This window comes from Nannobrachium achirus (genome assembly GCF_963921795.1).
Source record: "Nannobrachium achirus genome assembly, chromosome: 9".
Classification (NCBI taxonomy): domain Eukaryota; kingdom Metazoa; phylum Chordata; class Actinopteri; order Myctophiformes; family Myctophidae; genus Nannobrachium; species Nannobrachium achirus.
Window position 1 is genome coordinate 12,903,866 of NC_137818.1, and position 25,545 is coordinate 12,929,410.

A 25,545-nucleotide genomic window follows, 5' to 3' on the forward strand; every position below is an offset into this window, starting at 1 on the left:
TTACTGAGTGAAGGAGCCATTCTGCCTGTGTGCCTTTCAGACCAGTTGTGGGTGGGTTCACCATGGGGAGGTGGTGTGCCGCAGTGATTGGCAGGTGCTAACATAAGGGACACAGGTGCAACAAGCCAGGTGATGGCATGGAATGGTATGGGCACGGAGCAGGGACATGCTGGGCCCCTGATTCAGCCCGGGAAAAAGAGTTGGAGAGGCCCTCATTGCGCGCTATAGAGAGAGAGAGCGCTGCTGCTACTCAAAGATTTGCCATTTCAGATCATGACAAGTGACAAGCCAGTGGGCCAATTACATGAGTTATATTTCGTTGTTGTCGGGTGGAAACCTTGTATGTCCAAAACCGTTTGTTTTGTATTTATGATTTTAAAAATGATTTAAACTAGTGAAAACAGCCGATCTACAAGCACACAACGGTGCGAGGCGTTGTGTGCTTGTAGATCTGCTGTTTTCACTACTTTTGTGCAACGGCCTTGTATGATGAAGTAGGGCTTTGCTTTGCGAAAAAATGTACAAATTTGAAACTTGGAGATGCGAGGTTTCTGCCCGACAGTGACGATTTACTTTGTTGGCCACCCAGCCCCCAAAATGGAACGAAGGCCGACATTTAATTTATTATTATTATTTTTTTCTAATGGCCGGCCTGGACCGGCCGGGAATGAACCGGCCGTTCGGGAGTTGTCCCGCTTTTCCCAATGGCCAGCACGTCCTTGGCACGGAGGGAGGTCATACGGTTTTTACCGTTCTTTTAATTCTTTTGCATAAACAAAATGTTTGCTGTGTGCTTCTGTGAGAGTTCATAAATCGGAACCTCACCCAATGGCAGCTTTTGGTTTGGACTTTCAGTTATTTGCTTATTGAACGTGTTAAAACGCCTGTTTCCCTGTGCCCAGCCGAGTGGCTAAGTTTGTTTGAAATTAGCCACTACACTGAGGTTAAGGTTAGGAACAATGTTGGCTTTAGGCATCGTTTTGCTGTGGTTAACGTTTAGGAATAAGGTTAGCTTTAGGCATAGTTTTACTGAGGTTAAGGTTATACTGTAGGAATACGGTTAGGTATAGGTATAGTTTTACTGAGGTTACGTTTAGGAATAATATCTGGTGGCGACTGTTCCTAGGTCGCCGGATTCGACCCAGCCTGGCGAGCCTATTCCCTGCAACAACAACTACCAATAGTTATAAGCAACTTTACAGAAGAAAAAAATGCCCCAAGCCGCTTCATAATTATAACACGCAGACATGGCAACACTGGCTCCATCTGTGTTGGTGGTTGGTTGACAGCAGCAGCACAGCACACAGCCTCCCCCAACCCCCACCACACACACACACACACACACACACACACACACACACACACACACACACACACACACACACACACACACACACACACACACACACACACACACACACACACGACACAACACACAGTACACAACACACAGTACACTCTGTTACCAAGAGAGAGAGAGAGAGCTGGGCCGGTGTAATATTCCCATTGGCTGTCGCTGGGCTGAGGTGGGCGGGGACGTGGGCGTGGCCTCGGGGAGTATTGTGATCTCACGATCAGCTGTTTTGTACGTTCTACATTCTGATCTGAGGATCAGCTGGAGCAAAGGCAGCAATAAACAAACACACACAGGCCGAGGAGGACAGAAATAAGCTGAGGGGGAGAAGCTAGAGAAAAGACCTGCAGATGTTACCGTCATCTGAAACAACAACATCCGTGTAAAAACGTTTTTATTGTATTTTACACGAAGCTCCTTCTTCTGAGAAGAAATTATATTATATTAAGCCTTTTTGTTATTTTATTTTTTTATAATATATATTATATCAATGGTGTTTTTTTTTGTAACTACCTCACTTTATTATTATAAAGGCGTTTAATGAATAACCTAAAGCTATGCTTTAAGAACATTGTTGTTTCTACTACTACTGTGTGTGTTTGATGAGAGAGAAAGAGAGATCCGCGTTTACAACTTGAACATTTTATTATTGCAAAAGGCAGGTAAGCTTTTCTTCACTTTAATACGTTTTTGAATTGTTTGAATGTGTTTTTATTAATGGTCGTTAGGTGTTAATGCAAGCAGTGTTCCAGATATAGATGCATAACCCATTAGCAAAGTGGATCTGGTGGTGCATACACATATAATACCCCCCACACACATAGGCCATAATCTGCATAATATTACACTAATCAGACGTACAGGCCATTATTAATAGCATGCACCACCACCACCACCACAACATAGGCTATTATTTCATAACAGATCTATCATTGTCTGTGCATTTATAGTCCAGTGCATTATCTAGCTACATGTTTTATTTTCTGCATCATATAGCATATAATAGCTCAAGCAGGGAATGATATTTCGTATTTGAAGCCAGAGTCTAGTATAGTTTATTTAAGCTGATGTTTGGTTCGCTTGCTGCTTCTTTCTCCCTTCAAGCCTCCTAAAAATAATAACGTCATCCCTTTCTAACCAGAGCGACCCGATTGTCTTTCACCTCCTCCTCCATAGATGACTGCTCGATGCAGCCTCAGACTCAATTCAAAGGAGCTTTTATTGGGATGAGAAAACATACAACGTTTAGGCTACATTGCCAAAGCAAGTGCCTAAAATATAATAAAACAAGTTGAAAATGGGGAACGTATACACAGTTGGAGGGGGTACAGCATTGTGTAAACAGAGCTATGTCACAGATCTGTGTCGTTATGTTATAGTCGATAATATATGGGGTATGGGTATAACGCTTTTTGGAATAAATAGCAGTCTCATGCAGACTCTGCACTCGACGGTTAGTCGGAGCGGAGGATGTTTATGTTTTATCTACGTGGCGTCTCGGTGGGTTGGGGACGTCGACGTCGCTTCTATTGTTTCATAACTGACAGCCAGCTGCAGCATAACCGTCACTTATTGTTATTTATATTCCTGTAAAACACAGCAGCAGGGCTATACTTAGAGACGGTCTTTTTATAGACGTATCCTTCTCTCTATCTACGTTGTGTTGTGTGTCCCCTTCAAAGCCTTCAGTCCAGTGTTTGAGCCAGACACAGACTGTCATTGCTGTGACCCTTCCCTCGTCCCTTCAGCCTGTAGAAGCTGATCATCGGATAATTCATGCCCTCCTCAGCCTGAAATAATCTGTATATCTATATTGGCTACGCAAAGACGTTGTTCTTCTACCGTTGGCTTTGATTTTCCTGTGTTATCCCTGCTACTGCATGGAGTCGTTTTAAATTTTGAACGCTTCAAATTTAGGATCATAAACACTAGCTTGTTCAGACGCTGGATATGGAAAGAATGTCCCCTTTCTTTTGTGTGTGTGTGTCAAGTCTAGTCCAGGGATTTTGACAAAGCCAAAGCAGAGCACATAACGGTTGCTGTACATTCCTCTAATAGATCTTGATAATCTTCATAGAAAAGGTGACATTTTAATGACATTTCTTCATGGGCTGCTGTATATGTTTGAATTTATCCAGTGCTTTGATGGCTTTTTCCTCCTCCTGCTTTGGACGACCGATAGAGAGAGAGAGGGGGGGGGGGTGACTTTCGCAGCGTCCGTGACGTCAGAGCGGCTCTCCGCGTCATAGGAGTCTTGTTTCTATTTTGTCAAGCCCCGCCCATGCACCCTTCGCCCCGCCCACTTTTAAAGGACCAGCGTCCAAAAGGACAGGGATCATAATAATAATATTTGTGGCCTACTTCAGTTGATATGTATTTGGCGGCGGACCCCCATTTGTAAAAATAAATGGATAATAATAATAAAACGTTTTGTGCCAGGGACCCCCGTTATTTGATCAAGATCTGTCATATTTTCTTTTCAAAAATAGCAGATCTACAAGCTTGCAATGTGACTCGTAGATTTTATGTGTTCAGTATTTGGTGCAGACCCCTATTTCAAAAGATTTTGTCTCAGGGAACCCCATAAGAGGAAAAAAAAGTCAAGATAAAAAAATAAAAAGTAGATTATTTTCAAATAACCCAAAAGATTGCATGAACATTAAAAAAATCCAATTTTTTTGCTATTTTTTGGAAAAATCTTGAACATCTGTGCAAACATTTGAGTATACGCATTTTTTAAAGAGAGAATTTTTAACTCAAATCCTTTCTTCCGGAGGTCCATGGTCCTTGACCAAAAATACACCTCAATTTGGGGGTCCATGGCACGAAAAACTGAGAAGGACGGCATTACATGGAGATGTGCTGTAGCCCAAGGGTATTCAACAGGGGATCCGGGACCCCTTGGGGGTCCTCAGAGTTACTACAGGGGGTCCTCCAAATCTTTTTGTGACAGAAAGAAAAAAATGAAATTCTCCTTTTTAGCCAGATTCTTAACCAGATTCGGAGAACTTTAGTTACACTAATGAGTGTGCTGTCAAACGATGACACTATATAGAATCTATGACAAGGTTGTGGGGGTCCGTGCTTCATCTCTCTCTCAACTAAGGGGTCCTTGGCCTGAAAACATTGAAGACCCCTGCTGTAGCCTGTGGACAGCAGGGCTTTCTTTCTGTCTCTGCACAGTCGTAGATGTGAAATATAAACTGCACTCTCGAATGTGGAACATCTAAATACAGGGTAGGGCCTGCCAAGTTAACCAGCACGACCTGGGGCCAATTGTACAAATAAATGCCTTCCAATTCAGTAGTTTCCACTCTTTAAAGATTAAAAAAAAGAAGAAAAAATGCTCAATCACCGTGAGCTTGTACATCTGCTATTTTTTAACAGCCAACTCTAAAATCTGTGATGTTGCTTTCTCGGTTTCCTACAGTAGCCTATATGGTCTCTGCCAGGCAGAAATCTTGTATCCCCACGTTTCAAAACGGTATGTTATTTCATAAACTAAAGCCCTATTTCATCATACAAGAGTGTTGCACAAGAGTAGTGAAAATAGCAGATCTACAAGCACACAACGCCTCGCGGTGCGAGGCGGTGTGTGCTTGTAGATCTGCTATTTTCACTACTTTAACTCGTTTTTAAAATAACAATTAAAAAAGGAACGGTTTTGGACATACCGTACAAGGTTTCCACCCTACAACGATGCTATGTATTCATGCCTGCATTTATTGTGCTATCAGTGTTTATTATCAGGTCAAATCTTATTACATTACAGTTTTTTTGTTAGCTAATTATAGCATTCCAATATGGCCGTGCCAACAATTGATCCCTCTGAACATAATTGATCTCCAAAGTGCAGTTTTACAAGCAGAACTGATCGATGCGGAGCTCGTATGTGGAGTAATGTTATGTCACAGGCATTAGGCATTGTTAGTAGCAGGCTAAGTAACAAGTCACTGTCAATTGTAGCTGAAATGTGACCTAAATGTGACTATTTGTTTAGTTTTTTTTTCTTGTATTTTGCATATAAGAGCTCTGTATACGTTCAGTGACTCTTGTTTGGTGTCTATTTACAACATAGTTTTTACTGTGTGTGAACAGCAAGCAACAAGAGTTTACCTCTGGCCCGATGCCTGATGTTTACGGCTGCAACTAAATGCAAAACATCTCTGACAGAGCAAACAGCAAACATTTTGTTTTGTTTACAAGTCATGCTCTTATGACTCAACTACTCGCGACTCCTGGCAACGCCCAAAGAACAGTCCTTTTTAGTGAGTAGCAACTCATGAGTTCAGAGGTGGCCTCTGCAAAACTCACACCAGTAAATCATCTACCAACCTTTATTTCATTTATTTTTTATCAAAGTACAATATTGCATAAGCATGTGATAATGAAAACGGTTAACCACTGTCAACCTCTTATCATCCCTGTTTTGGGCATTGTAATTATAGGCAGACATTTTCAAAATAATGACAAAGTTCAACAATTTGCAAAGACAGCAGTTCTACAAGCTCACATTGCGTTGCATTGCGTCAGACAACATTTTTAATGGTTAATAACCATTTAATGAATGTTAACGAATGTTTGCCTCAGAATACTACTACACTTGGCCTCATATGGTTAAAGGACAACTTTGGGGTTCATATTTTAGATTATAATAAGAGAAAAGGTGTGTGTTAAAATGTTAGAAAGGAGTAAATGAAAACATTTTAACACCCATCTTTTCTTTTCTCTAATCTAAAATACAAATTTGTCCTTTAGTTGTCTTGAGAAACAGGAAGCCTTTCACTGTTGGCTCCGTTCCTAATTTAAATGTCACTATTCATTTGTTTGCATGGGATGTGTTCTTCTTAACCAAAACAAACACACACAAACCACTTGGTATGCAGTGGTGGAAAGTAACTAAATACATGTACTCAACATGTACAATTGTAAGGTATTTTATGGAGTGGAGTGGAAGTACAAAATGTTACTTCCACTCCACTACATCTCAGAGACAAATATTATGATTATTATACTTTTACTCCAATTATTTGAACTTCATAGTTGCTGGTTACTTTGTAGATTTGTCCTTGCTTATTGTAAGTCGCTCTCGACTAAATTGTAAATTGTAAATGCCGTTGTACTTTTACTGAAGTAAATTCTTAAATCCGGGGCTTTGACTTGTAGCAGTGTTTCTACATTGCAGTATTTATACCTTAAGTAAGACATTTGAGTATACTTTTTCCACCGCTGCAAAGTAAACCACTTGTTATGTAACCTACTGTAAATGTGGGAGGGTATATGTACAGTGTGGCAGGTGGTTGGAGGGAGTCAGGCTTGCCTTGTGGTGTCTCTCATTCCCCCTATGCGTTGCTGGCGTCACTGTCACCATGTCAAATAAGCAGGAAGTGTCACCTTTCAGAAATGCATCCATGCGTATCTCCTATATGCCCTCTCACTCCCTCTCTATACATAAATCCCCCATGCATTTTCTTTCCCTCTAAATCATCACGTGATTGATAGTATGCCCTCTGCTGTTTGAATTACATATCTAGTCTATAAGGTCACACAAGGCCAGGAGCACTATTTGTATACAGATACAAATATAGCCGCAAGGCGGCGAGTTGGGGATGCCAGCCAACACATGACTCAGGGAGAAGGTTTTGGACAACTCTATTAAAGATAGCTTACACGTTTTATCACGATTGGACGCTTAGATACATTTTAAGGGGGCTGAGACCGTAAGCCGTTTTTTTCCCGTTTGTTTTCCTTTTACAGGTTAAAGACTACACAAAGGTAAACATGGCAGAGAGTGGTCGTATTGTACGCTGTGACGTAAGCAAGGCAGCTGCTGCTCAGAGAGTAATCGGGTGCGTTTGGTTTACGTGAGTCAAAGCGCGTTGACAATGCTGTTTACTACTGTAAATGCTTGCACACCCGACACACCCGTGCTGAGTCACACCTAAATCTAACACACCCATGATTATTTTTAAGGAGCTGCCGCTGCCTTGCTTACATCTCAGTGTACTGTAAGGCCAGCCTGCCCTGTTTTGAACCTGTACAGGAAAACAAACTACAAAATCGGCATATAGGGTTTCATGCCAAATTTGTTCCAGGCTACATTTTGTTTTTTTAAACGGACACCCCAATTTTGGTCATTAAAAAACAACAACATGAGATGTTTCAACAGCTTGATTAAAAATATCCAGCAGGTTTGCTGGAATTTTACATCAGGCTCGTGCATGTGTTTGGAACTGATGGCACCTCGGGTCCATATTGGGTGATTTTGTAAAATAGTTTCATAAACACATGGATCAACAGTGTTATGAAACATGATCTGTAATCAACTTCCAGGGTATGATTCAGGTTCTGATGTGCAGAGGCGGACAGTAACATGTACTCAAGTACTGTACTTGTCTTGAGTAAACCTTTGATGTACTTTTACTGATTCAAATTTGTATAGGCCTACTCTTGCGAACTCCTCTATAGCCCTATATACATTTTCTGCATTTGAAAATAGTCGACCTACAAGCTCACAATGCGTCGCTTTGTGAGCTTGATTTTTATACATTTGAAAACATGAATTGCCCATTACGCATAATGATTACTTTTACTTTTGGTACTTTGAGTACATTTTGATGATAATACTTTTGTACTTTTATTCAAGTAAATTCTGCTTCAAGATTCCGCCAATGCATTTCAATGAGAATTTTGCAGAAATCTTCTACTGGCAGGAAACCGCTTCATTCCCATTGAAATGCATCGGCGAAATGGGGAATCCACTCTCATAGGTAGATTGGTGTGACCGTACCCTAACAGAGCATTTCTACATTGTGATACTTTTACTTGAGTAAAGAATTTGAGCACTTTTTCCACCACTGCTGATGTGCACGTACCCTGCAGGTTCTGTGACGAAGCTGTTGACTTTGTTCTATCTGTGTACTGAGCGAGCAGAGCCACACCTTTTTGAAGTTGTTCATTTGTCAGTCAGCTTTTATCAGTTTTGATAAGGTTCAATAATAATGACTTTTTTTCTATTTTGGGGAAAACATGTTTTCCCCAAAACAGAAAATGGTTTGAAATGTTGTCATGTTGACTTTAGTCATTGTTTTGGTTCCTTGTAGAGTGAGGCTAGAATGATGACTGTAGTAAGTGTAAATCTGACTCATGTCATAGGAGTTATGACATATGAGTCTATGAAATACAGCACCGACTTCAGGCCAGTTGGGGTCATATTTGTTTGTAGTGCAAGTAATGCACACAACTACCCCTTAAGGTTGCACATGACCTCACGTGACCTATAGACTAGAGGTGTATTAACAACATTAACGGTTAATAATCTGCTATTTTGCCTTAATGTTCACCTGTTTTATAATAGGGGAACATTCCGAGGGAACATTCCGAGAGTATTCCATAGACACCTGGGGGTCAACTAAAGTAGGCAGGGTTTAAATAGTTAACTTTGGTGTTGCTATTCTGGGCATAAAAATATATACTGTATATTCACTTCGATTTGTCATAAGAATATAGGGCTCAGCAAAGCCCTGACTCTTAAGAATGTGATGATCATGTAACCGTGAAATAGTCTGGAATCTCCCTGGTTGTCTACAATGAATCCCTCTCTATACTCTCAATTACAAATGTAAAACTATCATTTTTTTCCCCATGGTATGTACATGTACGTTCCAACCAAAGGAATGATCTGTGGAGAATTTACAAGCCACTTTTTATTATGAGAGCCACTTTTTTATGTAAGCAATGTATGGCTCATTAGTCCCCTTGTTGCTCGTCATGGTGTCAGTGTCAGCAGGTCAAATAAGCTGCAGGTTTCAACTTTCAAACCTCCATCCATCCATGCATATCTATCTCCTCTGCTCTCGCTCTCTACTCTACACATACAACCCTGATTCATTTTAATTCCCTTTTAATTCTCTACTTTTCTATTGGCTAGCTACCAGTCAGTCAGTCAGTCAGTCAGTCAGTCAGTCAGTCAGTCAGTCAGTCAGTCAATCAATCAATCCCATCTCTTCAGTCTCCTTCTCCCTTTCTCTATGCAGAGTATTTAACCACTTGAACTAGTGTTTCTCAAATTGGATTCCAGGGACTCTGTGGGTTCCTTTAAGGGGGTCTAAATGGACCCATACAAGTAACTCTGACAGTATACAAATGGAACCAAATGGACCCTAAAGGGGGTTAAGGGGAGACCTTGAAATGTAAAAGTATGAGAAACACTGACTTAAAGTTACAACTGTACTTGGACAATATAACACACCAGCACCAAAAGATTGCAAATCTAAAAGTTGGTACAAGCAGGTAAAGAGCCAGATGGACGGTAGGCCTACACCAGCATCCAGCCAGTGTTAACAGCACCCATGCATTCAGTAGCATCCAGCAGCTTCAGCCTTTATTTCTCAGTGGAAAATAACAGGCTTGGAGGAGGACTTTGATACCTTCTCCTCCATATCCAGTATCTCCTCTATGACACACACACACACACACACACACACACACACACACACACACACACACACACACACACACACACACACACACACACACACACACACACACACACACACACAGCGCAAGTCCAGACAAGTGCAAAGAGCGCTTGTAGAGAGGAGATGTTATTTTCAGACAAAACAACGTTCAGGGTTAACACCCTCAGAAGTGTTTTGTTTCCAACAGAGACACGCATAAGCGTTTGTGTATGGATTAAAGTTGTCAGTCCAGTCGCCACCACCGATTTCAGCCATTTGGATTCCATAAGAAGCTTGTAGATCGGAGAGGACAGTTGAATTCAGACATCTGCACATAGTCTGTATGTGTGTCTTAATAACACTATCTGTATGCTATTAATACGCTCAGGGAAGGACTTTCAGGGATGCCATGAAGGCCATGGCCGTCGTTGCCCCTCAAAAAATGGCATGCCCTCAGGCCACAGTGGCCTTAATGCCCCTGCCCAGCTGACTGTACTACTTTCTCTTCTGTCTCTGTCTTGTCAATATGTAGACACCAGTGTCTTTGTTGTCATGTAGACACCAGTGTCTTGTTGAGTCCCTATTTTTAAACCAATCCAGTATCTTTGATTTGTGCAGGGCTGAGCATCAGATTGTAAAAACCCATTTATTTCACAGCAGATATTGTACATACAACACAATGTAACCCTTAAATTAAATTAATTATTTCAATGGACTAAAATCTTGTTTTATTTGATGGCCTTCCTGCCCTGGCATTTGGCCTATGTGCCCTCAAAAAAAAATTGAGAATCTCAAAGGCCAAGTGGCCTTGCCCCTAAAATGATGAAATTCTAGGCCTGAATACGCTACTTAATCACAGTCAGACCGAGGTCAGCCATTCTCTAGTTAGCGTAGTAGCCTCGTTCACCTCTCTCTGTCCTTGTGTCTGTCGTTGCATTTTATAGCATTGTGTGCTCTCTTCCATTTATTTGTTTGCTTGAGCTGCTGAGAGAGGCTTTGTCTTTGTGTCTTCTCTCTCTGGCTGTCTGTCATCTGTTCCCTCATCTGTCCATCTGTCCCTGAGACCCCCCTCACCCCCACCCACCCCTCTCCTTGGCTCAGGGAAGGGGTCGGGGGCAGGGAGGGAGGCATGCATTGTTCCGAAAAAAAAAACTCCTTGTTGGGTGACAGTACAGTAGTCTGTCTTACCGCTTCCTTCAACCTGATGTTATTTTGTCTCTGTCGGGTATAGAACCCTCATGTCCAAAACAAAACTATTACTTTTTTTATATATATACAGTATACAGTGAAGATAGACAGGAAACGGGGTGGGAGAGAAGGGGATTGACACACAGAAAAGGTCACCAGGATCGGGACTCAAACTGGCGACACGCTGTCAGGCATCATAGCCTATGTATGTGGTATACGCCTGGACCACTAGGCCAGCAGCCGCCCCAAAACTATTACTTTTCAGGATTCAAATTAAAAAATGGCTAAAGTAGCAGATCTACAAGCTCAAAGCGCGTCCTTTCGCGCGCCGCATTTCGAGCTAGCGCACCTGCTCCTTTTGTGTGGTGCTGTACTATGATCAAGGGGGGGCGTTAATTTATGGGAAAAAAACATAAAAGTTTAAATGTGGTGATAAGAGGATTCTACCCCAAACAGACAGCGACGATTTGTTACCACTGAGCTGAAACATTCTTTTTCCAAAGCAATTTGCTTTTAACTTTGTTACAGACCTACTGTATATTTAATGTGTGGGTTTCTCTGGCTACGAATCTAGTCTTGAGTTGTTTTCTTGCTGCGAGATATTTGATCCGATCAAACATTTGTTCTGTGCACTGCACACTGTCTGCGCGTTGGCAGTGACTGAGGCGTACTGTAATGTGTAATGACTTCACAATACACGGTTGCATATTACTCTGCCAGCTAATCCAATATGCAGGCTGTCTAACAGTGTTAACATGAAAGCCAAACATTGGAAGGAAGAAGAAAAAAAAAATAAGCTCAGTCTGATTGCGGTTCATTCTGGCTAATTCAAACATGAGGTGGAGTTAGGTTTAAAGTTCTGCCACGTAAGCAGCAACATGCCCATTGGTTGTAATGTTTAGATAATCATGTTTAGAGTGTTGCAGTGAATGTAATGCCTAGAGACTATGCAACGTTAAATTATCACACGAGGGAATACCTTGTATTTAGTTTAATTCAGTGATTCTCAAACTTTTCAGGCCGCGATCCCCCCCAAAAGAATCATAAATTGAACCCTGACAAGCACTTGGAATTGCAGGAGTTGAGGAATTTACATTTAGTTTGACTCAGTTCCACAGATTAATATTGTAGAAATATCTATTTTCAAAATGGTTGCCTCTTTCTTATATTATTTGACAATTTGGTCAATGTTTTTGACTTATTTGTGTATCCCATAGGTCAAATTAGCCTTTGTGATTTGGGGGAAACACTTTCAAAGTTAGTCAGTTAATTGTGTTTTCGTTGCACTTTGGCTTTGAAGGGCAGCGAACAGGTGGAGTTTAATTCACCTGCTTGATGTGATGTGACGTCAGGTTCGGGGAATCGACTCACAGGTGGTATTACCGTATAGCTGCACAGCTGTGAGCTCCTCTATAGCGAGAGGTCAACTTACAGACACCGAGAAAGCGTCTTGACAAAGGATCACCTGACTCTCTCTCTGCTCCCATGTACTGACCACACTCCAATTTCTCCCCCTTGTCTCTCTCTCTCTCTCTCTCTCCAGGCCTTCGCTCTCTAAACCAAGTAAAACCTTACATTTGCACTACGAAGCTCGTCCAGTCCTGTGTGTCTGACTGTCTGCAGCATCCAAACAACCAACCGAGGACCAGCAACAACAAAAAAGCACTCAAAAAGAATAAAGCGAATAAACCGCAACAAATAAAATATAAACATAACAAAGGCAGCTAGAGCTTTTCTTTTGTGTGCTTCACCGCCGCCACGACAACAAGAAGACACACGGCACCGGGCGCGGCGTCATCAAACAACACCTGACACCCTTGATCCTAAACCGACGACGAGAAGCGAGCGAGAGGAGAGAGAGAGAGAAAAAAAGAAAAGCAGTCATGTTTCAGCGTCTGAGCAGCCTGTTCTTCGGGGATGAGGTGGAGGAGGTGGAGGCTGAGCTGAAGGGACCCAACCCCTGTGTGACGGAGGCCGACGAGGAGGGATGGATGCTGGTCAACCTGCCTGGTGAGTCCCCCCCTCCCCCTCTAAATGTTGGAGATGAGTTGGTAGTACTGTCTGCAACAGAGAGCCTTGTTACCGGTCATCGATTAAATCGATTGGTTCGATGCACCCCCAACTGACAGCGTTCAAATAAAATAAAATAAAAACACTGTGAACATTAATAGACCCCATTGCTTGCTCTGGGTTGCTGAGAAGAGGTTACATTCTTATGGCCACCTTCTTGCATGACCATGACTTTAACATTACTGATGATGGCTATAGCATGATAGAATGTACGTGACTGGTTGATGGAGAGGATGGAACATTGTGAATTTATTTTTTTAACCACCTTAAAACAACAATATACTTCAGTTGCCCGGGGTATCCTCCAGGGCCCTGTGCCAGGTCCGCTCCTTTTCTCCATCTACACCAAAATCTCATTCCCTAAAATAGCTGACCTAGTACTAGCTGACCTACAAGCTTGTAGGTCAGCTATTTTCACTGGATATCCGCCCCCCCCAGAATCGAGATGTGAGGGTTGGTGTGGTTCTAAGAGTGGGGGTAATGGTACAGTTAAGGTGCTAAAGCCTCCATACCATGGGTGTTGCCATATAAACGATGGCAACGACCTGTAAACAACATACATCTGCTTCTGCTTTGTTCATGATCTCACAGTCATCATGACAAAGACAGTGACTATGATGAAAACCTGTTTTGGTTCCCATTCAAAACACTTTCGTAATAATAGTTATTTTTTATTTTTTTATAATATGTTTTGTATAACAAAAAGAAAACATATTTTACAAAATGAAAAAGCACTTCTCAGCTGATATGAGTCAAGACAATTATGTGACTAACAGAGTTATGGCTAGATGGGACACGATTCTTAGCAAAACTGACGTCATTCTCTCTTTAAAGTCTCTCTCTCTCTTTCTCTCTCTCTCTCTCTCTCTCTCTCTCTCTCTGTCTCTGTCTCTGTCTCTGTCTCTCTCACACGCACACTCACACACACAGAGTTGTCGCATGTTAAGAATCTTTGAGCAATTGTCTTTCAAACTCTAAGAAAATGAACCAGAAATGAAAACATTTGGCTGTAAACAAAGGACAACTGTAGAGAAAACAAAAACAGCACACAAGCACATACTGAAGCTGATACTGTAGCCTACACATGTGTATGTATTAAGCACATATATTATGTTAACATGTTAAAATGTAAGCAGTAGAATGGAGAGAGCAGGACATACAATGCCACCCTTATTATGTGAAGCCAACCATAAAGTATGATGGTGTGTGGGCACATAATAGGGGATTGTTGACCTTTCATTGCACCGTATCAGGTACATATTTGGTTATGCTGCGTGATAGCTTGATAAGTGGCAGTACACACATGCTGATAAAAGTATGTGGCAAGGGCAGTTACCTGAAGAGGTCAAGTTAATGTGGCACCCATGGAGCATGAAGTTCTGACGTCACTCCCACTACCCCATAAGGTCATATTTATTTTGATTGAAAACCCCCATAGACAAATCTTGCGGGTGATTCTGTCAGATATGTGACTTTTCCACCGTCAGTTGATGCTTCATAATATCCATATGAGTAACATTGTTTATTTCTGGAACTCTGTTCTTATATGATGTGATCTAAGATTCCCCCTATGGGAATTCCACTACAAAAATATAACTCTGGCAGTGATGTCAGACTCCAGTGCTCTATAATACAGTCTGATTAATACCTACTTTTATTGCGCACCGGTGTCACGTATATAGAAAATAGCTGATCTACAGGCTCACAGTGTGTATATCTCAGACATTTATAGCTTACCCCCGTGACAAGAGTAGCGGTGAGAATGCTGTGTGCCAGCTTTGACAAAAGTCGGGTCCCATTTAGCCATGATGACTGGACTGACAGCCAAAGATTCTGAGGTTCATACAAAAAAAACTAATGATATGATTCTTACTTTTTATGTTTTGTGTTGTGTCCTTACCCCCCCTCCTCCTCTCCCGCCCTCCTACCCCCCTATTATTCCAAATTTGTTTTTTATTTACACACCCACTCCTCACATTCCCTATGCCGGTATGTGTGCGCGTGCGTATGTGTTGGCCCTGTCCTGACCCTCTCTAAACCCGCATGGCTTTTATAAAAAAAAAAAAAACTTGCATCATTGCCACCCTCCTCCTCCTCCTCGTCATCATCATACCGTCACATTATCCGTCCTTTCAACTCCGGGTACCGCCTTGCACCCGCTCTGCTGTCACCTGACCACTATAACCGCTCGCCCATCGCCATGCCGCTCAGACTCCGAGGACTCTGACTGCATGATGCAGGCTGACAGTAGCGGCGACGCCACGCAGGCTCCTCCTCCCCCCTTCCCCGCCGCACCATCGCCATCCATCCCCCCAGACGCCGCCGCCGACCAATCAGACAATCAGTGCGCGCTTCTCGCGAGGTGCACCACCGAGTGCCCCGCCCCCCTCACCCCTCCTCCCCACCACCCGCCCCACAAGCGCCGCAGGACCAATAACAAAGGCCGGGCGCGACTGGTGCTGATGTCGTCGCACCCCTCCTTGGCGGCCTGTCCGGGCACTAGTAGTAGTAGTAGCCCTTCTTCTTCCTCTTCGGGCCCGGGCGCCTCCGCCGCCTTTACGCCTGGGGCCGTGGTGGTTCCCAGACGGGCCGGCGTCCCCCCGGCCCCTCGGCGGCGGCTCTCGTCCACGCCCTCGTCCACCCCGTCCGTGTCCCCCGGGTCCGGGAGGGGAGGAGGCTCCGCTAGCGGGGGTAGCAGCAGGGCGGGCTCGGGCTCGGAGAGAGGCTGCATGGATGAGAGCTGGTTTGTCACCCCTCCCCCCTGTTTCACTGCAGAAGGAGCCACGGCGGAGACCAGCCCCATGGAGGACCTGCTCATCGAGCACCCCAGCATGTCCGTCTACGTGTCCCCGTCCCTCGTCCCCGGCGGTCCCCTGCCGTCGTCCAGCACCAACCACCTGTCCACGGTGGGCGAGGAGAGCCTCGTCGGCAGCTTGTCCGGGAGCATGAGGTGAGACTTCTGTTTTTTTTACTTTTTATTAGCAGCTTGTCACATGTACAGTACTGTACATATTTTCACAGGGTCAACATTTTTACATAATTTTTATCATCCCACTGTAGTCCATTTTATACATTTGTGGTGTCATTATCCTGGGTTATAAATTCAGACCATTTCTGAGGTAACTTCTGTGACTCAAATCTCTGCTTCTGGGGAAGGGGGGTCCCTGGAATAACATGTTTTGAAGATAGAAAGTGAAACATCTTGAAATGTATAATAATACAAAAAAGATTTTATTAAAGATTCTGTTTGAGAAACTCAGCTTGTCGATCTACAGCTAAACTTGTAGATTGGGTATTTTGTAAGACTGCCTATAATGACATCATGCCAATAATATGGACGCCAGATTGAAAGACTAATGACACATTCCTAAAATATGGACGCCAGATTCAAAGAATAATAATGACACATGTATGCCTAAAATATGGACACCAGATTCAAAGTATGATGCCATCATGTATAATGCCATCAAATGTGGACACCAGATTGAAAGTGGTTAGAAAATAGAAATCGGGACACTTCGGCTGCATAATTGCTGATACTGATATCATGATATCGTCAAAAAAGTCAGCTAATGTGTCGGCCAAACTGATGTGTGCATGGATTAAAGTTCTCGTCACCACGACTGATTTCAGTGATTTGGAAGCACTTCACTCACCGACAATATTGTAACTTCAAACTTCATTTTAACACATCGGATGCCCACGTTAATTCAGGGTTTACCCTCGCAGGGGCCCATCGTCTCCATGGCAACACGTCATTTACGTACCTTTGCGTTGTGGAAAAAGTATCCGTAATACGTTGAGTAAATGTAATCCAAGTATGTCCAGTTTATTTTCACAATGATCTTTTCTTTCAGTCAGGACAGCTTTTTACCAATCTTGGGCCACAGCGTGTGTGTCACAGGCGGTAGAAAGGGTCGCGTTTTGAACATGGTGATTGAAAAAGCTAGACCAGGAGAGGAATCCGCCATGTTACGTTACCTCCGCCGTGTCACTGGGAAAATAGTATCCATGATACGAGTAAATGTAATCCACGGATGTCCTGTTTATTTTTACGATAAAGTTTACTTTCAGTCAGGACATCTTTTTATCAAACCTGGGCCACAGCGTTTGTGTCACGGTAGGTAGAAAGGACCGCGCATTGAACATGGTGATTGAAAAAGCTAGACTAGGAGAAGAATCCGCCATGTTACGTGTATCTCCGCCAAGACTCCGTTACTGGGAAAATACTAGTATCCATGATACATACGGGTCGTGCGAGCCTGCGAGGGGACGATAGAGTGCAGTGCAGGATAGGAACAGAGGCTTGTGATTGGCTGCAGGGAGACTGCACATCCTGGTCACGTGTACCGTGCTGCATTTTGGGAAATGTAGTGTTTTTCCCATATTGTTGGCGTTTGATCACCGTGGTAGAGCCTTCATTGCGGTAGCAATGTACAGTAACTACAGTACAGTATAGATTATTGTAAAACGCGTCAAACGCGTCGTGGGCCTCCAGAGACATCAAAGAGATTGGCGTGTAGACACCTCGTGGGCACCCGATGTGTTAACCAGGATAGATTCAAATAATGAAAACACTGTCCTTGGTTCTGGTGACTCATACCGCCCACCTAATACACAAGGAGGTCATGTTTTTTCAATTACTTTTTTTTATATGAAATATCCCTTTAACAAGATGTTCAAGTCGAGAGATCTTATTCTTGCTTTAATCCACATACTAATGTCTTTCTCTCTCAACCTTTGCAGCAGGGTGATGGAACCCGCCGCCGTCCCCGCCGCCCGTGGCACCATGCCCACCAGGGTGACCCGCGGCGCCGCCGCCCAGGCCGGCTCCCTGGCCAAGGTGACCCAGGTGGCGCGGGTCCAGCGCGGCAAGGCCCGCATGGAGAGGCGCCATCTGGGCCGCAACCGCATGCAGCGGCAGAACCGCACCCGGGAGCAGGTGCCGCGCCGCGCCGCCCACGCCCGGGGAACCTTCCTGCACCAGCCCAGCCAGCGCAGCGTCTGCCACTAAAAAGAAATGCGCTTCCTGCGTCCTCCAGGGGGCGTTGTTTACTCTGTGAGGGCATTTCTTTTGTGGTACACACAGTCAAAATCCCAATACACACACACACACACACACACACACACATAATGTAATAGAGCAAATTCATCCACAAAAAAAAAGAAAAGAAAAATGAATTCTACACATTTGCAACATGCTAAACATGCAGTTACTGCTGGCTTGTATCTATTTAGTATATCAAAGTTAAACTAATCCCACCTGCTATATTTTCTTGCTCACGTGTCTACCCACGCCATTGTAAACCAAGCCCTCTTAAAAAGTCAATGATCTTCTATTTATATCTCAAGTCGTATTGTTGTTAATTACCAAACTATCACAGTATCCATACAATTTTAAATATGCCCCAATATGCAGATGAAACTTGTACTTAGTAATAACAACAACAATAATAGTTTAGCTCCATGTTTTTACCTTTTCCGAGTAAACTATTCACTTGCCTCTCTCACTGTCCCTTAAGGCATGTTTTTAATTGACTTAAAATGTAATAATTTAAATAATTTCAGTAGAGTTAGTGAAGAATACAAAAAAAGAAACACAGTGTGCTTTCCTTGTCTAACAGAACAGGCTTCTCTGTGCCGAGATATAATGCGACAGAAAGGTGAATATTAGGCAAAAAAGAAAATAATAATAATCACGAGAAAACAAGGTTATCTTTGAAGCTTTAAGTTACAGGAGATCAAAGATTTTTTATTTATTTTTTGTTCAGGAAAGTTGGAGGGATATACCGTGTGTTTGAGGAGTGTGAGGAGAGGATCACGAGACCGTGGCTGTTGACTTTAGTATTTTAGTAGACACTCATAAAGCAGGAGGAGGAGTGAAAACAAGAGACAGTCTGTTTCGTCAGTTGGAAGCACAAGGTCTGAGAGCTCCTCTTCTCTCACTTCTTTGAGGGATTAAAGCAGGTAGAGGATGGTGAGAGGCTGAACAAAACACCCTAAAGAGTAAAAGATAAAAAGATTACGAATATTAAAGGGAAGGAAGTTGGCGCATATAGATGAAGAAGTAAAAGGCAGATGGCAAAGTGTAGTGTAGCCCTCTGAGCAGCCTGTCAGCTTTAATTTAACTCATTTAAATCATGCGAACTAGGCTTGTCTTTGTCCCTGGGTTGTTGTCTTTTCTTGCTTAACAGTCTTTTTTATAAACAAAAAAGGACACCCAAAAACGACCACAAAAATACAGCAAAAATACTATCATAAAAGAAACTGCATTTGACAAGTAGCAAAATGAAATGTCACGCAGCAAGAACTAGACCCAGCAAGTTCTCCAAATATGGTTACAATAGTAATTGGGCCTCATTTGCTCTCACTTTCTGCTTGAAAATCTTGTTTGTTGCTTCAAAGCCATTCTTGCTTAAAAAGAATCTTGTTAAGCTTTCTTTTGGACACAGCAACTGATGTCCTCTAAAGGAGCACAGAAAGCACTAACTTGCAGAACACAGCTACAGTAGATCGCAGTAGAGTTCCACAGCTGCAGACAAGAACCAAGAAACTATTTATTATCATTTCACACAAACGTCTTGGTCCATTGGAGGCGTAGCAAGGCACACGATGTACAGTATTATATCAATAAGCTCGCTTTGCGAACTGCTACTGCTAGGACAAATAAAATAAATGTTGGTTGGCAAAGACTTATTAAGTGAGATGTATGGCTTGCTTGTGGGCTACACTAGGGTATGTGAGGTTAGGAGTATAGGATGCAGAGCGGTATATATAAGACGGTAACTCTTTATTATGTTTTGTCAACATGGTTTTCTGTTTATTCTTTTGTTCTGAGTCTATAGAAAGCCTAACGTCTCTCTCTCTCTCCGCCTGCCTAATATCCACGCCAAGGAAAGCCTGTTCCTGAAAGATAACGAGGAAATACACTGGCTATTAAATGGTCAAAATAAAAAATATAAAAAAAGAAAGAAAAGATCACTGTGAAATAATGACACAGTCTGAGGCTCACTCTATCAGTCTAGAACTAAGATTTATGTGCCCAGCACACCGCAACGCTCATATTCAACCACAGTGTGTGTGTGCTGTGAACTAGCATCATCCATTTTTATTTGAACACCACAATGGGAAGATGCACTTAACCAACCGTCCCTTTCTATTTAGTTACTCAAGTTACTCATTTCCAAGACAGCAACAACAGGGGACTGGCTCTTTTTCAACAATAGCAAGAACTGAAGCGAACGGTGTCGTCGTGCTGTGTAAACATATTTTTATTTATGGATTCGTTTCCATAATGTCTGGGTTTTCAAATAAGGTTCTCGGAACCTAATTCAGGCCCTGCTCAAGAGGTGACGTACTAGAACTTCTAGTACTTTTTTTGGGAGAGTATAAAATCTCCAGAAATAGCTCAAATAGCCTCTCTCTACAAGCTCACACTCGCATCCCTCTCTCCCTTACCGGGATGGTCTTTTTTATAGGCCAATGGAGACGTAAACAAAAACACTATGACAGAACTTCACTGGTTCTGGAAAAGTTAGAGGTTATGGAAGGTTCTGGGTTAAGGGTCCGTTCATACTGAGCACTATAACTACGACTATGACAATTTATTTTCCAAGTCAAGTGTGTGGCAGAGTTCACACCAACTATAAAAAAGAAAAGAATGTGTTGAACGATATAGTTATCGTTATAGTTATGGCCCTACCCGTATAGTCGAATAGAGCCAGCTGACAACTCTCTCTCTAGTTGCTGTCCAAACATGCACACGCACAGATGTGTGTGCACACACACGCGCGCGCGCGCGCTCGTGCGTTCTCTTAGATACGAAGATGTTTGTTATCTCTATAGACTGGTTCCCTACGCTGATGATGGCTTTTTCTTTTTAGCTGAAACGCGATTGTTGTTGCCGTCAATAAATAGAAGACCATTGATCTGTGAGAGTGCTGGTATTCTTCTGTTTGTTTAGAAACTCGCTCGTAGACATGCAAACTTTTGCTTTATTAGTTTCTTTCTCTATATCCGATCCATCCTTCTTTAATATTCTCTCTCTCTCTCTCTCTCTCTCTCTCTTGCTCGCACATCCAGCCCTAACCGCGTCCACTTAAAGATCTAGCTTACTGTTACACTATATGTATTAAACAATAATAGTAAAAAAGAAAGATATGGTGCTGAAGCATAGGCTATATATACGTATATACAAATGTTTTGTAAATTATTTGAGACATGGATGTAAGTTTGCACTGTCATACAATTTGTGAGTCAAAGTTTTAACTGTGTGCTGTGTGCTCTTTTTTTTTCTTTTTTTCCTTTTTTCTTTTTTTTGTGATTTTGTTTTGTTTTGTTTTGGATTTTTTTGGGTTGTGAATCTGAACACGTCAGTGTGTGTGTGAGTGTGTGTGAGAATGTTTAATGACACGCTAAAAAACTAAAAAAATATAAAAACTATTTTAAAACATGGAAAAAATGGTAATGTATTCCTTGTGTAAATAATATGACAGTACAATTTGTATCGCTGCATTAGATGTCAATTAAAGTCCCTCTGGAACTTGAGTCCTCAGAGTGGCTTTAGACCTGATTGGTTTGCGTGCCACCGTGTCGCACGCGCGAATATCGCCAATCTTTGTAGATCTGGTGTTTCCGCAAGCGACAACAACGGCACACAACTAAGTATGAATCAGGCTTTTACTGACCAACCGTGACGTGGGAATGGTTTTTCTCTGCCTCACCTATCGCAGGCTTAAAGAGCACATCAGCGGGTCATTTATCGATAGCCAAATTGTAGTATCTTATCTTTAACTCCAGCTCTGAACATTGCATTGTGATCCTACACTTGTTGTTTTTGTGTGTGGGATCCTAAGTGCTACAATAGGCTCAATATGTATGTGCCATAGGCCAACACTGCCCTCTAGAGGGCAAACAGTGCAAGACAACCTAGGAGGGTGGCAGCAGCACTTGCTGGTGATTACATGCTTGTTGTGAGGATGCTTTTGATTGGCAGTGTTATATAAATATGAGTGGTACTTGTCTGGTGGAGGGGCATGATGATGATGATGATGATGATGATGATGAGAGTTTGCAGATTGTTTTGAGATTGTTTTTGAAAAATGTCCTGTCCTTCAATTCTCATAGGCTAATAGAGATAGTTATGTTTATTTCCTTGTTCTGTTGGAATTACAAACCAGTTTTCTTCCCCCCGTTGTCGCCAACTATTCTATTAAAGATTGTTTAATTAAGAGTATAATTAATATAATTTATGATATAATTATAATTATTATATTTCTCCTATTCTGTTTTTTTAAGATGGCTATGTAATGGCTGTTGTTGACTCCTCTTAACAAAGTAGTGGATGGATCTGAGGTGACTAGTCCACCACACACACGCGCACAGGCGCACACACACACACACACACACACACACACACACACACACACACACACACACACACACACAGTATATTTTCCCCCCTTATTCCCATAGCATGGGTTTCTACCTTTGTAACTGATTAGACCTCTGGGAATGATGTGTATGCCTGTGATGGAAACTGTTTGTAAGAGAGAATTTATATGAGTTGACACAGTAATATGTCATTGTACACAGTAAACCCCATATTCATTTATCCAGTTATATGTGTACCGTATGTTGGAGGATTGTGGGTTCGAATCCCACTTCTGACACCAATGTAGCGATGTTTTCGTGCACCGAGCTGGAATCGAACCCCCGGTCGATCTCCCAAACTCGGCAGACCGGCAGGCGACGCCAAGATAGCTTTAGCTCCCAGCTGTACACATGTATGTTGGACTAGTCATCGCAGAGTCATCCACTGCTGTAAAGCTGTTCTGTTCTGTTCTGTTCTAGCCCGTTACTTTTATTTTATTTTATTTGGGTCTCCCTCTCTCTGTTTACTCTTCTTAACCAATGTAACCTAAAAGGTATTGTTGTGATCTGGGTATGTAGTGTGTGATGATGTGATGATGTGTGTGAGTGTGTGTGGCTTCAAAGTGTGACAGCCAGCAACCTAACCTTACCAATAATGAATGATGGAGACGGGGGTGGGGGCGGGGGCCACGAGGCGTGTCTTAGCCAATGAGATGTGAGATGGGTGTGGTCAGGTAGAAATAAAAAAAGGATGAGAAAGGAAACAGATTATGAAAAATTAAAACAAAAAAGAAATGTATCAGCAGAAGAATAATAACAATATAGAGTATGTTTGTATTTTTCCCCATTAGTTATTAGAGCGATTGTTCATCTAGTATAATAAATAATGTTTAATAAAAATGAAAGGGGTTGAATGTCTGGGGGACAACGTGATGGGGAGTTTTATATGTTTATGTTGGTGCCCTGAAATTATGGCAGCTTAAAAAGAAAAAACTGAACTTTGGGGTTCTTCTCCCATATTACATCTCAATGAAAATTCCCATCCTCCCCCATTAAAAAAAAAGAAATATAATAGACATATTAAAAAAAAAACATTGGTGTATCTGATATCAGTATGGTGATCGTGCCTTTCACTATTTCTGCATGGATTTTGTGATGTATACTGATTTTTTTGTTTCCATCCCCAACCCAATCAAATGGACTGTTTGTGGTCCGTTGACAGGCAAGACCTATGCAAAAATCAAACGGATGGGTTTTTTTCCAGCATCCATTCAAAAACATAACAACAGGTACACAACAAAAAAAACAACAACAACAATAAATAAACACTCAGGTGGACACCTGAATTCTTGTCTCATCATTTCTCGTCGTGGTGTGTGTGTGTGTGTGTGTGTGTGTGTGTGGTGCGTGCGTGCGTGCGTGCGTGCGTGCGTGCGTGCGTGCGTGCGTGCAGGGGCGTCACAAGGAGGGGGAAAGTGGGACTGAGTTACTAGGGCCCAAGGTGGAGGGGCGTGCTGCAAGCTTGTAGATCTGCTATTTTTGAAAAGTCGTGAAAATGTGTGCAAATTTTGCTTCTGGGGGTCCCTGGAACTAAATAATTTGAGATGGGGGTCCGCGGCCAAATACATGTAATTTTGGGGGTCCTTGACATGAAAAGGTTTGAGCACCACTGGCACTGACATAGAAACATAGGTTTTTCAAAAAACCTTAGAAGGATTTGAAATATTCAAAGACTTTCATGATTTTTCAAAAATAGCAGATCTACAAGCTCGCAAGCTGTGAGCTTGTATATCTGCTATTTTTCAATAGTTAAAGCACAAAATAATATGTAATAATGTGTTCCCAGTCTAAATGGATTAAACCCCCTCCCCCTATGAAGAACATTTGTGGGGGGCCCGCAGTGAATCCTTGTATACCCAGGGTCCAGAATTTGGAGAGTCACCCCTGTGTGCAGGGAAAACGTGGTGTTAAGGACAAATATAGATAGATAGACATGTATCTGTGTGTGGCAGACAGACAGACATGATCCTCATGGTGAAATTCAGGTATATGAACTATACATAAGGTGGCCTACAATTGAGGACCAGGCCCTCATTTATAATGTAGCTGCAGTAATGTAGCTAATGTAGAGGTTACATTACGCTAAACGCTTCTACAATAACCACAACAAATTGCCCAAACGTCAATATATATGACTTCTTGAGAGTGAGACTGTGTTGAATTAACACATAATTAGACAAGAAAGCATGAATCAGTGCTAAAATTACATCTATTTGCTATGGATGTGTGCATGATATGAATGGATATGTGCAGACAGACTATTGACTCTGGGTATATATATTTGATAGATTTTATGTACAATGCCAGTGAGCTTTTTATGTCTTTTCGCAAATTAAAGCCCTACTTCATCATACAAAAGTGTTGCACAAAACTAGTGAAAATAGCCGATCTACAAGCCGATCTACACACACACAACGCCTCGCGGTGCGATTAGTACCAGATCCACAAGCTCAAAAGCTCAAGCTTGCAGATCTGCTACTTTTTATACTTTTGAGTGACACTGTTCATTTACCAAAAATCATACCTAGTGTGAAGTGAGCGGTGCTATTTATGAGTTAATTTCATTAAGCGCCCCGCTGGCCAATCACAGCGTGTCCTGCAAAGCTTGGCCAATGGGACCCTGGGCGTACAAACCAACTTTGAGCTGTTTCTACCCAGATGTACAGTAGGCCATATCTATTATAGGCCAGATGTAGTAGGCCACGCTTCAGAACACAGACACTTTTTTGGGACAGAGAATTTTTCGAGAAACCAGACGAAGCCAGACGTTGGAGCTTCGCTCCTTCCACAGTTAAACAAGTTAAAATATGGTGATTTTCTGCCCGACAGGCAGCAACGATATATAAACAGTGGCTCAGTGGTTTGAAATGTTGCCTCACAGCAGGAGGCTACAGGGTTCAACCCTGATCCCTGGTGAATGAATGTGTCCCCTCTCCCCTGTGTTCATGGGGGTTTCCTCCCACACCAAAACAATAGAATAGAACAGGGCTCTTCAACATTTTCAGGCCAAGGACCCCTTAGTTGAGAGAGAGATGAAGCAGG

The 25,545-nt window shown here is 42.4% G+C and overlaps 2 protein-coding genes across 4 annotated transcripts in view; both read left to right on the plus strand.

Moving 5' to 3' along the window:
• Positions 1 to 25,545, plus strand: part of LOC308290648 (deoxynucleoside triphosphate triphosphohydrolase SAMHD1-like) — a gene marked incomplete at its 3' end in the record, with an annotated part of 439,146 nt that overhangs the window by 104,805 nt on the left and 308,796 nt on the right. The window lies entirely within an intron of this gene.
• Positions 1,617 to 23,789, plus strand: tp53inp2b (tumor protein p53 inducible nuclear protein 2b). 3 transcript variants are annotated; one of them, XM_080733194.1, is made up of 4 exons: positions 1,617 to 2,016; positions 12,545 to 13,011; positions 15,847 to 16,021; positions 17,818 to 23,789. In XM_080733194.1, the coding sequence occupies exons 2-4, from the start codon at positions 12,885 to 12,887 to the stop codon at positions 18,083 to 18,085; spliced, it is 570 nt and encodes a 189-aa protein (XP_080589320.1). In that variant the 5' UTR covers positions 1,617 to 2,016; positions 12,545 to 12,884; the 3' UTR covers positions 18,086 to 23,789. The 3 variants fall into 3 exon arrangements, with proteins under 3 accessions (XP_080589320.1, XP_080589319.1, XP_080589318.1); XM_080733193.1 differs by having other exon boundaries at positions 1,617 to 2,012; XM_080733192.1 differs by lacking the exons at positions 1,617 to 2,016; positions 12,545 to 13,011 and having other exon boundaries at positions 13,662 to 16,021.

Coding starts and splice junctions, on each gene's coding strand:
- tp53inp2b (XM_080733192.1), top strand. CDS start 15,303: ATGATGCAGGCTGACAGTAGCGGCGACGCCACGCAGGCTCCTCCTCCC. Junction 16,022..17,817: donor AGCTTGTCCGGGAGCATGAG/GTGAGACTTCTG, acceptor CAACCTTTGCAG/CAGGGTGATGGAACCCGCCG.